Below are 15,727 nucleotides of genomic sequence, written 5' to 3' on the forward strand. Positions count from 1 at the left end.
ATATATGGAATTCCACCTTGTATAAACATCCAAAATTAGTTTCTTTTTACTCTCAATCATCAATTGATTGGCACATTCAATTAATCTCAATTTGTATGTCTTAGAACCTTTAACAAGCTTTACAATTTCTCTAATTTTAAGCACCATGCTATCTATTTCTTTCAAACCTTCTTGCACTATAAGATTTAAATATGTGCACAACAATGCACATGAAAAACGTTTCCCTCTAATAGAAGTGTATTTTTCAAGTTAAGACGCCTTTTATACAAATTAACAAATGTATCATTGGTTGAGGCATTGTCTAAACTAATTGAAAATAATTTATTTTCAATTTTTCATTCATTAAATGCATTCGACACCTTCTCAAAAATTGAAATACCAGTGTGAAAGGGTGGTACATGAAAAAAACATAGAATATGTTTCTATAACCTCAACTCAATATCAACAAAATGAATAATGATGCACATGTATGATTCCGTGGTAATCGAAGTCCACATATCTAATTTAAGACAAATTCTATTAGGAAGTGATTGTAATAAACCCCACAATTTTTTCTTCTCCTTATTATATATCTTTAACACATAAGCTTTTGTAGTGTTACATGAAATATGTTTCACTTTCGGATTCAAACCAGAGTGTATACGTCTAATATCTTCATGCTCTGCAAATGAAAATGCATATCCATGTCTAATTATAGCCATTGTCATATTTTCTCTATATGCATCTTGATCATATTTATTAACTTGACTCCTATAATATTCATCACCTTCTCCACAAATTCCTATATGACATAACATATTTGATGTGCCGACACTCACATCTAAACTATATATTTTATCACAATTTTTGCATTTTTCCCTTTCAATTCCATTTTCATTATAAAACAAATCAAAATGTTCCCAAACAATAGTTTTTTTTTTTTTTTTTTTTTTATTCCTTGAAGTAGACCTTGATTCAACATCACTATGGCTTTCCATTGACATAAGTTTGTAACAAAAAAAATATATATTTGATTCAGATTTATACTATAAAGAAATATAGCCTAAATGAACTAAATTCTAAAAGGAGTATCATTTCTAGGTCATCAACTCATCATTAGTGAAATAATGCCCTAGCCAAAGATACTTTGAAACATCAATAGCCTGTTACAAAATTCTGATCCAAATTTAGAAATATTCTATCCAATGGTAGGCCACCTCAGGAGGACAAATTCATGCAATAATAAAAATGCAATAAGACACTAACTAAATAACTAATATATGAAAATAACTAATATGAAATAATGCTCTAACTAAAGACACTTTGAAACATCATTAGCCCGTTACAAAATTCTGGTCCAAATTTAGAATTATTCTATCCAATGGTAGGTTACCTCAGGACACTAACTTGTGAGCTATGTCTACCACTGAAGTGAAAACAAGAGCTATGTTTACCATTGTGTCTACCCAATATGTAAAGACAAAGTTATATTTTCACATAAATTCTATTCAAAAGATGAATTTGACAAGACATACATTCCTTGATCATCAAGGGATGGAAAAGCTTAAATTGACATGAGATTGAAGAATGCAAGCAACTATCAAATAAGGGCTGATCAATTCTCAACTCTCCATGAGATTAGCAATCTAATGGAACAAGAAAAATTTTTCACCAAGCATGTTGTAGAGTAGCAGACAAGGTTAAAGATACTGAGAGAGAGAGAGAGATTGAGTACCTAAAGTACCTAAGATGGCAGCCTAAATTGCCGTATTGGTCTCTTCTAAACCCTAGAATTTGTTCTTCCCTTTTCGTTCTCCAATCGCCTGAATCATCGTATCTCGGCTAAAACCTAGAGTTCCCTCTTCATTCTCCGACAACCTAAATCATTGTATGATCAAGTGGTCTCTACTGAACCCTAGATTTCATCCTTTCCTCTTCTCATTCAGACGTTCTCCATTTCTCTGTATGACTATATTGACTATCGAGTATTGTCTCTATATTTGCTCATTGATGGATTCGATGGTTAACCATCACCTAACCCGCCCAATCCATTAAAACCCATGCTTATTGGGTTAACCGACCCACAACTACCTAGAATTAAATAAATGGGTTCGACTCATTAATAATTGGGTGGGTTGGGTGGGTTCAACAGGTTGGGTCAAAAATTGCTGCCCCAACATGTGATCATCATCCATTTGCTCCACTTGTGATTCATTTGACAAACGGTGCAACAGAATAAATGGTGGGAAGGAAACAAGAAAAAAGAAGGGAGAGTGATAAGATATCGAACTCTGTTATACGATGGAAAAAACTGAAGATATGGGGTGAGATCGGAAATGCAAGAAAAAAGTGAATAGATTTTAGGAATTTTTGAAAAATGTATTTGTCATGCGACGTCATATGTGATAGAGCGTGATGAAAAGTTAACAGCAAGGGAGGTTGTAGATAATTGTTACAAAACTTAAGGATACTTTGACAGTATGTAAATAGTAAAGATAGAGTTAGTCAATTCCTAAAACTTTGGGGGTACTTTAAGAAATTTATCCTTTTTTTTGGTTATCACCCGATTTGATCTTCCTCTGCCTAGTGATGCCACTTCTGTTACATATTAAAATACAACCATGCTAGTCATTGCTCCCAAAACAACCATTCACATTTCTGCTACAAGCTGATAGCGGGAAAAATCATTCCAGGTTGGTCGTATTGTTTGCGAAGCTCAGAAGGGCGTTTAATCAAGAACTGACATCCGCCATGAAGGTGAACAATTAGGACTGTTAGTTTTTGAAATAGGAGAATGATGCAGGCATGCAGGGTGGTCATTAATCGAGATTCATTGAGACCAATGGGGGTTGGAATTTGGAGAGAAAGAGTCAAAGAGAGAAGGGGGGAGAGTGACAACTAAAAACCTTTTAACGACTAAAGACGTTAACATATCATAGATTAATAGACGTTAATGATCGAAAGTGATAAGGCGACTGTTGATTGTCTTCCTTCTGATATGATACAAGAATGATACCTTTCCCATATCATAGATTAAAAGATTAATAGTTATGCATTAATGATATATGGAAATATGGGGCTTTGATTGAAATTTAAAACTAACCAAAACATAAGAGCATCGATGATTTTAGTTGCTCAATACTGAACTATTGATATTTTGGACGTTGGTTTTATGATTTTGAAAGAAATTCTATATTTTAGTATGATATAGCTTTGGATGAAGTTAATAGCATTGATCACACTGACTTCATGATGCTTTCATGCCATTTTTACAAACAATTAGGCTCAGTTTGGTAGGAGTATGAATACAAATATGTACAGTACAAATACAAGGTTTTATACATGTCTATCCATGTGGCACCGCTACCTCATCTACTAGAATCCATTCCAATTTTTCTATTCTCTCCTAAATTATCTCTAATTCCAATTGATCCTCTACCCCACTTTCTACTTGAATTAAAAAATTTAAGAATTATTTAAATATAACTAAATTTTCTAAAACATTAAAATGTCTATTACAAATAATTATAATAGATTTAATAATACTTAGATTATTAATATTTTTATATTTTACAAAATTCATAACAAAATTATGTAATAACAATATAAACCATAATTTTACCGGTTATTCAATTTGATAAATAAATAGTATTTTACAATTTAAAATAAAAAATATTATATGATGTTATTTAAATAATATTTTTTTTCAAAATTACAAAAATTAAAATACTATTTAAATATTTAAATAACAAAATATTAAAAATATTTAATATTATGTAATAAATTTAAAATAAATAAAAATTAGATATTTTAAATATTAATGGAAGATTTAAATAAAAAAATATTTAACATAACAAAATTTAAAATAATAAGATAATGTAATGAATTAAAAAATTTTCTTAAAAATAGAAAAATAATTATAATATATTTCATAATATTCGAGTTAATAATAATTTAGTATTTTACAAAATGAATAACGAAATTATGTTATAGCACTATAATTTATAATTTTGTAGATTATTGAAATAATAAATAATTAATGTTTTAAAATTTTCAATGAAAAAATTCGTCAAACAACTAAATAATATTTGAAATATTATTTAATTAAAGAATAGAATAAATAACGAAATTATGTTATATCTTAAATTTTATTAAAAACAAAAAATAATTATAATAAGTTTAATAATGTATGACAATAAGAATATAAAATATAAATAATTTAAAATTTTTAAATATTGTTGAAATAATGAAAAATAGATTAAATAATTTACATGTATTGAAGCTTCCAGATAACAAAAATATGTAATGCTTTTCAAAAAAAATTAATAGATATAAGCAATATTATAATAATTAAAATTATTATTGTATTAATAAAATTATTATTTCACTTATATCAATTAATAATGATAAAAAATATTTTTCATAAAAATTAATATTTATTAATAATAGGTTTAAATATTTATTTATATCTAATATATATGTACTAATATTTATTGTATTTTTAGTAATTATTTGATGTATTTTTGTGATAAATATATTTTTGCTTTGTTATTTAACAATAAATTTCAATAATTATTGTATAATAAATTATTTCTATTTAAATTTTTGAAATTTAATATATTATATTTTTCTTATAATTTATTTTCAGTAATTTTGTATTTTTGTTATAATTTATTGATTAATATTTATTAGAGATTAAGCTGTTACTGGAAATTACTTTATTTTTTAATTAATTTAATACATTTTCAGTATTTTTGTACTTTCCTAACTATTGTATTTTTATTAGTTATTTATTATATTTTTATTATTAATTTGTTTTCAATAATTATGTGTTTTTACTATAAATTTTTAATAATGATTGGAGATTAAACTATTGTTATTTATTAGAGATTCGACTATTAATTTAGCTGAAATTACTTATTGTTACTTTCAAATCGTAAAAGAGTTTATTAAAAGTAATATATAAACATAAATGATTATAATTAGTTGAGAAGTGAAAATATAAAAAAGTGTCTGCTCTTATATGTTTCTATTGTTTACCTTTCGATTAACAAAATCCATACATCACACGAGTCTCCATTAATTCTAAAATAAAGAAGCATAAGTGGTTGGTGTATGAAGCCATGCTTTTGAACTATTGTGGAAACAAAATAGACATTATTAAACTAAGATATTCATTTCGTGGGTTTATATACTATTTTCATTTTATTATTTTCTTATTCCTTAGCCTTCAATCAACACATGTTGGTCTTATGGTGCATGCTATCTTGAACCCTCAAAGACTTGAAAACTTGAATAAATAAGTTAAGAACTAGTAAGATTTTAAAATTTTGTCCAAGAAACACCTTCTTCTTCCACCTTTTTTTTCTTTTACTGAGACAAAAACATTTTATGATTTTTTTTTCTTTCCTTAGTTTCTTCTCATGAATATGTTGATTTTCTATTTATGAAATTGATACTTTTTGATGAAAATTGTTATTATTATTAGTGAATGATGGTTTCTAGTTGCTATGGAGCCTAGGAACTACCCTAGGGTTCATGCTTTTTATTAAAAAAAAATCCATCACCTAGGAGAGTAGCGGCCCTAGCCTCACCTTGGCACCTTGATTACTATAGCATCCTTCAAATGACTCCATTTCTTGGACATATTATTTAACTACCCAACACTTCACTCAATATTTGCCTATACTCGATAGCACAAGATGCCAGATGCAGCCTTCTATTTTGCCTATACTCCATGGGCAACGTCCTCAATATTTCCATTGTTATGAATTATCCAACTGATGTACCAGAGAAGTCGGATTGAGTCATCTCTTAATCTCCATCCTAAGTATATCTTGATTTGCACTCCTATTATCTTCTCAACATGATTGGTTTTGTTTTCACTTGTTTCCAAAATTGCCACATATAGCAGGAAAACAAAATCATGTTTGTCAACTTTGTTTTTCTTTTCACATGTGAAAACAAGGTTTTTTTTTTTTTTAAATCCATGTTTTCGAAACCAACAAAATTATGTTTTCTAAAACAAAAATAAATTGTTGGTCTCTAATCTCATGATACGGTGAGTCGCAAGCAACCCTGCTTCTCCATCTATCATCCTCCATAGCTTCAATACATTCCAAGAGTTACAATGGAGTTGTCAGATTTGGTAGTGTGTAAAAAAGCCACAGTAACTCTTACCGATATGAAAAAGAGGGTTTAGACCGAAGACGGACAAAAGACCTCAGCAATCTGGTTTCAAAGAAACATCCAACAATAAAGCAACTCTGAGCGATCTAGTAACTTTGAGATGCTCTTTAGTGAGTATACCTACAATCTTACTCTGGTTTTAGAGGTTTAGGTCTTTTGGAGCATTCAATCTCAATTGCCTTTGTACTTACAAATAAGAAATATAAAAACATTTATAGGACAATTATATACCTTATCAATGTGGGTTAGATTAGGCATAAGTATGCATAGGAAAAAGTATACCATTGAATTAGAATCTATGTGCAAATATCATATGATTTATGAAACATAATATCAAATCACTAATTGAAAACATGTTTTTGAAACCAGCAATTCACGAACATTTTTTTGCTTTCTGTTTTGAAAGCAAAAACAAATTTCACAACCAAAAGATCATGTTTTCTTTGTTTTTGTTTTCAATAACAATTTGTTTCCAATCCAGCCGGTTTTTATTTGGTTTTGGAAACGGAAACAAGAAAAACAATTCACGTATAACGCCCCCTAAATTTGCATTGCATATATTCTATTCCACTACAAATACAATTGTCTAAAATTTGAATTACATGTAACAATCAGTTAAGAGATTCACATATAGATAACTGTACATGAAAACCCCAAAATACCCTTCAGCGATTTACAAATTAACTATATTTACAACTGATAACCAAAAGTGCTAAAAAGACAAAAACTAAAAGAATACATGGATAAAACAATCACATCACATAGCTTACTAAGAAGACCCTGTTTACGGTACCATAGGTGAAGCCACTGCATCATGATCACCGCAAAATTAATGACCTGGATCTAGTTCCTGTGTCACAAAAAATGATACAACAGAGTTGTTCATTATAAATGGGCCATCGATGGGAGGCATTAGAGTCCACAACTAGAATTATATTTATACCCATTTTAAATGAGGGAAAAAAATTAAATCTAACAATTATGATCAGTTGTATGATTCACAGTGGAATTTTCATTTTATCTGTCTATGCCCAAGTGAAATTTAAAACCATAGGTTTATGAACAAGTCACCATCTTTGCTTATCCATCATAAGGGGTGTCAATAGACTGGGTTTGGATTGGACCCAATACGAACTGAACCAAATTCAGATGGATTGGACAGTCCAATATATCTTTTGAGTTGGACCAATCCAGACTTAAGGGGTAATTGGTGAAACGGATTGATGTGGATTTAGTTTGATAGTCCAATGGGCCTCATTCTATTCCAAAGAGGTGAAACCAGAGGCAGCGAGAAAAGGAGCTCGCCATTGATCCTAACATCGAAGGCTTGAGCGGTTCAGCCCTTGACCCTACCCAGTTATGCATCCATTTAAGAGTATCCCACTATGCCTCCATTCTTATCGTCCCCAGTGACCCTCTCCAGTTCACTTGTGTGTAGGAGGAGATGTTCCCAACACAGAAGGCGACCTGATAATTGATGGTGATTCCAAAGTAATCCTAAGCTGGTTGAGAAAAGAGGAAAAGAGAGCCTATGGTATTTCAGAAATGAGATCAAAAAGTTTAGAAGGCTATCAAAAGATATGCAATTAATAATTCTTTGGACTCCAAGACTCCAAGGTCGGCTAAAAGACCCTAGAGAATTATAACTTACAAGTAATGATCTATTCTGAAAGCAAATTACTTGCACTTCCTCCCATGGGATTTTGGTCAAATACACATTCCACCCCTCCATTAACATGCCATCAGTTTTAGTGATGGAAAGCACTTGACAGTTAGAACTTTTTGAAAATCCATTTTACCTTTTCTTTTTGCATCTTCATATATTATACGGACGAAATACCCTCCTTTATACTTTCTTGAAAAGACATTTTTATGCTATTGTATCAAGGTAAGAATGAAAAGTTGAAAACAGGTTCAAGAAAAAATCAAACAAAGAAACTGTATTTGATGTTTATAAACGAGGGTACTTTTATCAAATTTCGGAACATACATTTTGAAGGAAAAACTAATATTTTACTGTCAAGGACATTTTAGTAAGTCTCTATTTCTATCGTAATTATGTCCCTTCTCTCAACAAACCCCCTGTAGCTTGGTGGTCAAAGGGGTACAAGTTATTAGGTAAACCTGAAGGGTTGTGCAAGTATTTGACTGAAACCCATAGGGAGGTATTAGTGATTTACCCATTTTGCAAAGACTACTAATAAAAGGATAAGATAATACTAACTGTTAGGACGCTTTATGTCTCGGCAGAATTTGCTTCCACAGCAACAACAGAATGCCTTTACAGGATGGTCATCATCAGCAAAGTCAATCCCATAGTCCTGAAGCAGATGCACACAGCCTGACTTAGTTCCTAAACAATAAGTAAATGCACATAATTCCAAAATTTCTACTTCTACGGGACCAAAAATAGTTCAAAGCAACCAATAAAGGTTGCGGTTATGCATATCCACAATCAAAAAATGACAACCTGGATATGTATAAATATTTGTCCTGTCCAATAATAACACAAGATACAATCGATAACCACATATAAAAAGGCTGCAATTGGTATTCATTTCTCCAAATTTGAATTTGAATCTGATCCAATCGAGGTGATCCAAATTTGATCCTTTTATGGTTGGATGAATTATGGATCCATCCAAATCTGATCCATTACCATTGGCCAATAATATTTAAATATAAATATACATGCTTATAGCTAGATGAACTTGATGTGTATCTATTACATAAATTGGCGTAAATGTTGTCTGTGCACCAAAGATTCACAGGTTCAAGTCTCATGTCTTTAAGCCAATTTATTCATGATGTACAATCTCAAAGTCATTATCAGCTATTTTGTTAGTAATACATAATATATTGATCATTTTTAGAGTACTTATGATCCAAGTCCGGTTTATATCCAACAATTAAAACTTAATATGGATCAGAAATATTAACAAATCAAATTTGGATTTTAGCATACCCAATTTCATCCAATCTCGTTTCGAAATGCCAAGTTCAACTACTTTTGTCTGACTCTCAAACTTCCCCTTTCTAGTTTCTACTTACAACCATTATATATTTACCATTATAATCCTTATATATTTACCATTAAAAGCTTGATTTGTCCAATCAATTCTGGATACGTTGGGAAATGCATATAAATTCCAAAAATATATTAATAACATTATATTTAAGGTTAAAATAGTCAAAATAAATGTATAAATACATAGGAAATGTATATTATAATGGTATTTGTGAATAAATATATTACAATTAATGTAGTAGGATGCATAGAAATCATACAATTTTATTGATAATGTATCAATCCAGAGTCCTAGAACATATTATGTAAATTTTCACAAATTAATACATGCACAAAGCTAATATTTATTTTTTATTGAAGTTCATGTCACAAAATACATGCAACTATTTTAGTTTTTAACATTAACCCAAAATTAATTCTCAAATGTTTGGTAAACAATATTTATATTTTTGTGAACAATAAAAATGTTATAATAAAGTGTAATGAAAATAACAATAAATAATTCATAAAAATATATAACCTTAACATAAAATATCTCAAATATACTAAAATTTCCAAGATACATATCATATGCAAATTCATATTTTTAATTACTAAAATTATTACTTCATTATTAATATTTTTTTATGATTTTATGAAATAAAAAGCATTTTTTTATATAAAAATAGATTAGTGGATTTGGAAAATTCAATTTATATTATATTTTCAAGTATTTTGTAAACAATATTTTTATTTTTGTAAAATAATAAATATATTTTTATTTAATGCAAATTAAAATATTAATTAACAATTTACAAAAAATTTAAGACATTATCATGTTTAAATTTATAAATTTTAAGTACTAAAATAATTATTCTATTATTAACAATTTTATTTGTATAAATTTCATGAGATTAGAAACCACTTTTTGTTATAAATGTCGATTTGAGAAATTATTTACTCCATTAGTTTACAAAATATTAATTTTGAATAATAATTTTTAATCTTTACTTGGAATTGTTGAACATAAATATATGTTATTTATTCAAACTACATGTGGGCATTAAAATTTGAAAAGGTTTATTTTATTTCACTTATTAACATAAAATAAATAATGGTTGTCTTAGTGGCTTATGAATGTGTTCAAGTCTTATGTGTTGGTTGATTTGGGTTCAAGTCATGCCAGCCGCAATTTTTTAAATTAGGCGCATGAAAGTGTGAAAAACGAAACACACGTGTAGCCGTGTATTGGTCCGTATCAGCATGTATCGACTAATACAACACGATATGGTCTGATACAAATGCGAATCATTCCAATACGGATGATTCAGGGGATACGAGCGTATTCGTAGCATTTCCCATATACCCCATGACCAATACCGATACAGAGGTGTCGGCCCAAGTTAGGCCCAATCTCAAGTCCAAAGAAATTGAACCAAATGTAGGCCCGACCCAACATGCCTAACATGGGGTCGTAAGACCTATCAGTTGAACCGAGGGCCAAATTTGTTAAAGAGGTCCATGTTAATATGTTAGAATCAGGCAAGTCACATAAAACTTTAAAAAACCGACGTGCTCGAATCTCTAAGAGCTCCTATAGACTGGAAGGACGGTATATCATCGTCCTCCTTAAGCTCCTTTGCTGGTTGCTGCAAATCTGGAGCAGCTTCTCTCCCCAACAGCTTGCTTCAACGGATGCCGACCAAGATTCTAAAAACAATCTCGCATGATAGGCAAAATCCCGGATGTGTGAAAAGAAGGGACCTAGATCTCGTGGAAGTTGGTGATTGGTCTGATGAAGAGGATAGTGAAGACTCAGCACAAAACTTCTGTTCATAGAAGAGAAAATGACTGGCGTTTGTGAAGTCAAGGAAGACCACAACATTGAAACAACGGCTTTAGGCTTTAGGGGTTGTGCTTACTACACCCCCATTATCAAGGGAGCTAATCCAAAAGAGTAGTGTTGTATGGGGATTGGTCCAGAAAGGCAGAACTTGCATGCGTCTTGTAAAGGGATATCAATCCAACCAAACCACTCCGCAGAAAAGTCTGGATAAGGGGAAAATCATGGTCTCAGACTAAAAGTCTCAACTCCTAGCCTTCTTTAATGTTTCTTCGTCGTCTCAAAGACCAGGTACGACTGTCCATTTGTTTTTTGGTACTAACAAGTGTGTTGATCCTCTTGCAGATACCCTAGTGTCTCATCTAGAAGGGGGGCATTGACAGATCTAAAGGCGGAGTTACAGTTGTTGTTGAGGAAGGAAAAGAAAAAGCTGAATCTGTTTTTAGGAAGGGACTAGAGGAGGAGGTCACAAGGATCTAGAGTCTAATCCAGATTGTCTTTGAGGAGCTTAGGCAAAGGGAAGAATTTTTTGGAAGAGTTTAATGAGAAGATGGTGTTGTCCAAAAAAGTAGAGGATGAAGTAGAAAATGAACGTAAAAGGATAGTTAAGGAGGCTGCTTTTGAGAAGGAGAGAGAAGCTTTGCAGAAGTATCATAGGAAAAATGAGCAAAAGAAGGAAATTAAAAAGAAAAAAAAAACTACAGCAGAAAGGTTGATATCTAACATTGAGGGGGACATAGAGTTTAGTGGAAGGAGAGACTGGAGAAAGAGCTCTAGGTGAGGAAAGGAGGAGAGGGGTACTAGAAGGGTCTTGATAAGAAAGGTAATGAAGAGAATAGTAAAGCTGGAATGTGCGAGGACGAGGGAGTGTGAGAAAGAGGAGTGTAAATGGAATGTGCGAGGTCCAATAAGTTTTGGAGATCCAGGGGTGTAAGTTGGTCTTCGGTTCCAGCCTAAGGAGCTTCAGGGGGGGGGATTGTGACAATCTAGAAAGACGAGGCAGTGGAACCAGTGGAGGAACTCATAGGGAGATTCTCTATTTCTATCAAATTTAGGAATGTGGAGAACAACTTTCTTCAGGTATTAACTAATGTGTATGCACCAACTCCTACAAAGAGAGAAATGAAATGTGGGAGGAGTTGTTTGCAATTAAAGGTCTAAGGAATGGTCCTTGGTGTCTAGGAGGGGATTTTAACGTCATAAGATTTTCAAATGAAACTAGTAGTTCCCAACAATCAATAACAGCAAGCACGAGGAAGTTTAATGACTTCATAGATGAATGCAAGTTGAAGGAAATCCCACTGTTGTAGAACAGATTCACTTGGTCTATCTCCAGGAAAACCCTTTGTGCTCAAAGCTGGACAGGTTCCTTTTCAACTTAGCCTGGGAGAATAACTGGGGCAATTTGGTTTCTAGAACCTTGCCTAGGATCGCCTCTGACCATTGTCCAATTAAGATGGGGGTAGAACCCTTCATCAATGGTCCTAGACCTTTCAGATTTGAAAACATGTGGTTAACACACCCAAAATTTAAGGCCAAAGTAAAGGAGTGGTGGAATGAGGAATTAAGGGGGGTAAAATGGAAGGGAGTGAGATTCCATAAGAAGCTACAGAGGCTAAGATTTAAATTGAAGGAGTAGAATAGAGATCACTTTGGAAGGATGGAAGAACAAAACCTGAATTTATCAAATTGAAGTGTTGGATGAGAAGGAATCCCAAGGGTTGTTGAATGAACAAGACAAAGAACAGAGAAGGCAGCTGAAAAAGGACTTGGAAGAGAAGTTACCAACCAAGAGGAAATAGTTTGAGCTTTTGTCAATCATTTCAAATCTCTTTATGGAAGCCCTTTGAATGAGAAGTTACCTTCGGAAGAACTGGAGTGGCCAAGGCTGGAAGAAGGAAAGAAAGAAGGAAACCACCATGGCGTTCAAGAGCATGGCGAAGTGGATGAAGGAAGCAAGGATCGAGGCCAACTACTTTCTGCTCGAGGAAGCTAGAGGCAGAGGAAAGGAGTTATTAAAGATAAGAGAAGGAAGAAGAACAACTGTGTTCCTGGACATTGAAGCAGTGAGCTGGCTAAAAGGCTTCGTTGATGGAGTAATACACAGTAAAATTTCAAGGCTGGAAGAACACCCCAACGGTGGAAGAAAGGTCTTATCTTATAGAACAGAAAAGAAATCTAAAAGGTTGGTTCCTGACGCTAAAAGAATAGTTTGGTCGAGGATAAAAGGCAAGTATTATGCTTCCCAGAGGAACATAACAGCTCGGGTTGGAAAAATGCAGCAGAACTGCTACAGGTGTGTATGAGCAGAATGCTTGAAAAAAAGAAACCTGATCAAAACGTAGAAGACCATTCACAGAATACCCAGGAGGCAAACAAGAAGATCCAGCCAGAGGCAATCCCACGCTCTATTGACTTACTGATTGATGGAGTCTGGCACAAAATCTGGGTTGCAACGGAAGTAGAAGCTTTACTCTGGAGCTGTGGGAAGAAGGTAGAAGACGATGCTAACCTGGTTTGGTGGATCCCATGTGGTAGAAGGCAAAGGGAAGGTAATGATGGCATGGCAATAACTGGTCACACAGAAGAAGAGGAAGAGTCTTTGAGGAAAAGAGGAAGCGAGGTTTTATGAGAAAAGGAAAATTTTCAAATAGGGGACTCGAAAGTAAAAAAGAACAATGCGTTTTTCAAGAAAGGAGAGAAACAGTCTCAGCTGCTAAAAGAAAATTAAACGGTAGGGAGCAAATCCTATGCAAAGGTTGTATCAGAAGTAACATCTGGCCCGAGGTCAAAGTTTGATTTGAAGAACATCTAGCCAGGCTACCCGGGCACATGACACTTTAAATGGCCGCATGACTGGTAACCTGGTCTGGAGATCAGAAAGCGAGACGACACTCTGCTTAAACCAAACCGTTGGCTCAGCTCTCCACATGACAGATCAGATTTGTGGTCCATCGTCTTCTTCTCTTCCAGTCCCAAGGAAAACCTCGCTATCCAGGTCGTGGAGAAGAAACGCCAAAGTGGAGAAAGCAGTGTTTTAAAAGCGCAAGGTGCAAAAAAGGCGCAAGGGCCATTTTGTGCCTGATGCGCAAGGCACAAGGCGAGGCATGCGCCTTATTGAGGCAAGGCACACAATTTAAAAAAAAAAGCAAAAAAAATAAAAAAATATAAAACATAATATTAATAGAAATATAAACTTAAGTTTTAAAATAAATGTTTTAAAAAACCTATTGTCTAAAATTAAAATACATAAACATAATATGTAAAGCATATTCAAATGAAAATTTAAAAATGAAATCAAACATATAAAACATTTTCAAGTATATAAAACCCACAATCTCTTTCTTTCTTGATGAAGGGTGATTTGGCCCAACCTAGTAAAAAGGGGACACGTGGACACAACCTGACCAAGAGATGACAACTCAGCCTGACAAGTTCAGTTCGCAACAATGGAGCTAGCGTATTCAGTCACCTCGGCACAAAGGCCACGGCTTAAGGATCACCTCAGAGCAGAGCCACCTCGATGCAGGTCGGACCTCGGCATCGAGGCACCTCGGTATTCAAGGTAGTTTGGAACTAAAAGGCCGAAGTACCAGTTCGGAACCAACAACTCGAATCGACACGTAACCGACTCCCGCGTGACCAACTCTAGAGGTCTCTCCAACAACTCCCGAATCCCTCGAGATCACGACAAGTTAACAGACTGCGACCTTTCCGAGATCATGATAAGCACTTATCCTCACTCCGCCGGAATCGGAGGAGGAACGAGATAAGCCTTACCTATATGTTGTTCCTTCGGAAACGGAGCGAACTCCATCTCCACATCCCTGATATCCCGAAACTCTTTCGTGTGCCCCACGAATACTCAACTATATAAAGGCTCCAACCCCGATGGCATGAGGTACGCGTGATTTCTCAGCTCTCTAGCTGTCTAGCTCTCTACATTCTCAAAGTTATTTCAGCTCGCAACAACTTACTAACTTAAGCATTGGAGCAACCTCGCCAGGCTAACCACCCTGGGTTCTCTGGTCTTATTTTGCAGATTTACCTAGCTCGCCATCCGACTGGAAGCCAGATCAACCTCCAGCAGGGAGCAGTCAGATCGCACAACAACAATTGGCATCGTCTGTGGGAAACACAACAAAAAGCCTTCTCCACAATCAACAGTTCATCTGAAATCAATGGCATCTTCCAGTCACGCCGGATAGAGCACTGAAATGAACGTCACTAGGAAGCAACCTCAGTTTCCATCAGTGTGCATTGGTCAGTTCACCATACCGCTCACGGTGGCTGGGATCCCAACACTAACCGTGCCACAAAGCGACACAAGTAAACACCCAGCTCCCTCCAGTCGTGGGCACAACCTTCGCTGAACCGTCTGTGGTTCCCCCCGGAGTCGGGCAGTCCCAGTTCGATGACCCGGTACACTGCGTGCGGGCCATTCAGGTCCAAATGCAGCAGGTCCAGCAGTTCCAACAATACCAGCAACATGTGTTTTACCAGTACTACCAATAGCAATTCCCTCCACTGCCGCAAAGCCAACAGTCGGTTACACCCAGGCACCCAGCAACTCAGCAAAACCGACCTCGTGTGCAGAACACTCAATCTCCCCACCGAGGCAAGGAGACTTCCCAGGTCCCACTTCCTCTTGGGAGCCGAGTCTCACCTCGCGGAAGGAGAGACGGACAGATCACTCCAACCGCTTCACA

General features: G+C 34.2%; 1 protein-coding gene across 9 annotated transcripts in view; it reads right to left on the bottom strand.

The window, feature by feature from the left end:
* Nucleotides 1–6,691: 6,691 nt before the first annotated feature.
* LOC104600961 (putative inactive histone-lysine N-methyltransferase SUVR2) overlaps nt 6,692–15,727 on the bottom strand; it is a 63,503-nt gene continuing 54,467 nt past the window's right edge. For all 9 annotated transcript variants that reach the window (XR_016084022.1, XR_016084023.1, XM_010264134.3 and 6 more), the window contains 2 exons: nt 8,393–8,489; nt 6,692–7,018 (listed from right to left, as the gene is read on the bottom strand). Coding sequence is in view for 7 of the 9 variants with exons in the window: in XM_010264134.3 (XP_010262436.1) it covers nt 6,987–7,018; nt 8,393–8,489 (129 nt within the window). In the remaining 2 variants the exon portion in view is untranslated. The remainder of the gene's footprint in view (nt 7,019–8,392; nt 8,490–15,727) is intronic.

The sequence above is a fragment of the Nelumbo nucifera genome, chromosome 3, assembly GCF_055504915.1.
Source record: "Nelumbo nucifera cultivar China Antique chromosome 3, China Antique-T2T, whole genome shotgun sequence".
Taxonomy (NCBI): domain Eukaryota; kingdom Viridiplantae; phylum Streptophyta; class Magnoliopsida; order Proteales; family Nelumbonaceae; genus Nelumbo; species Nelumbo nucifera.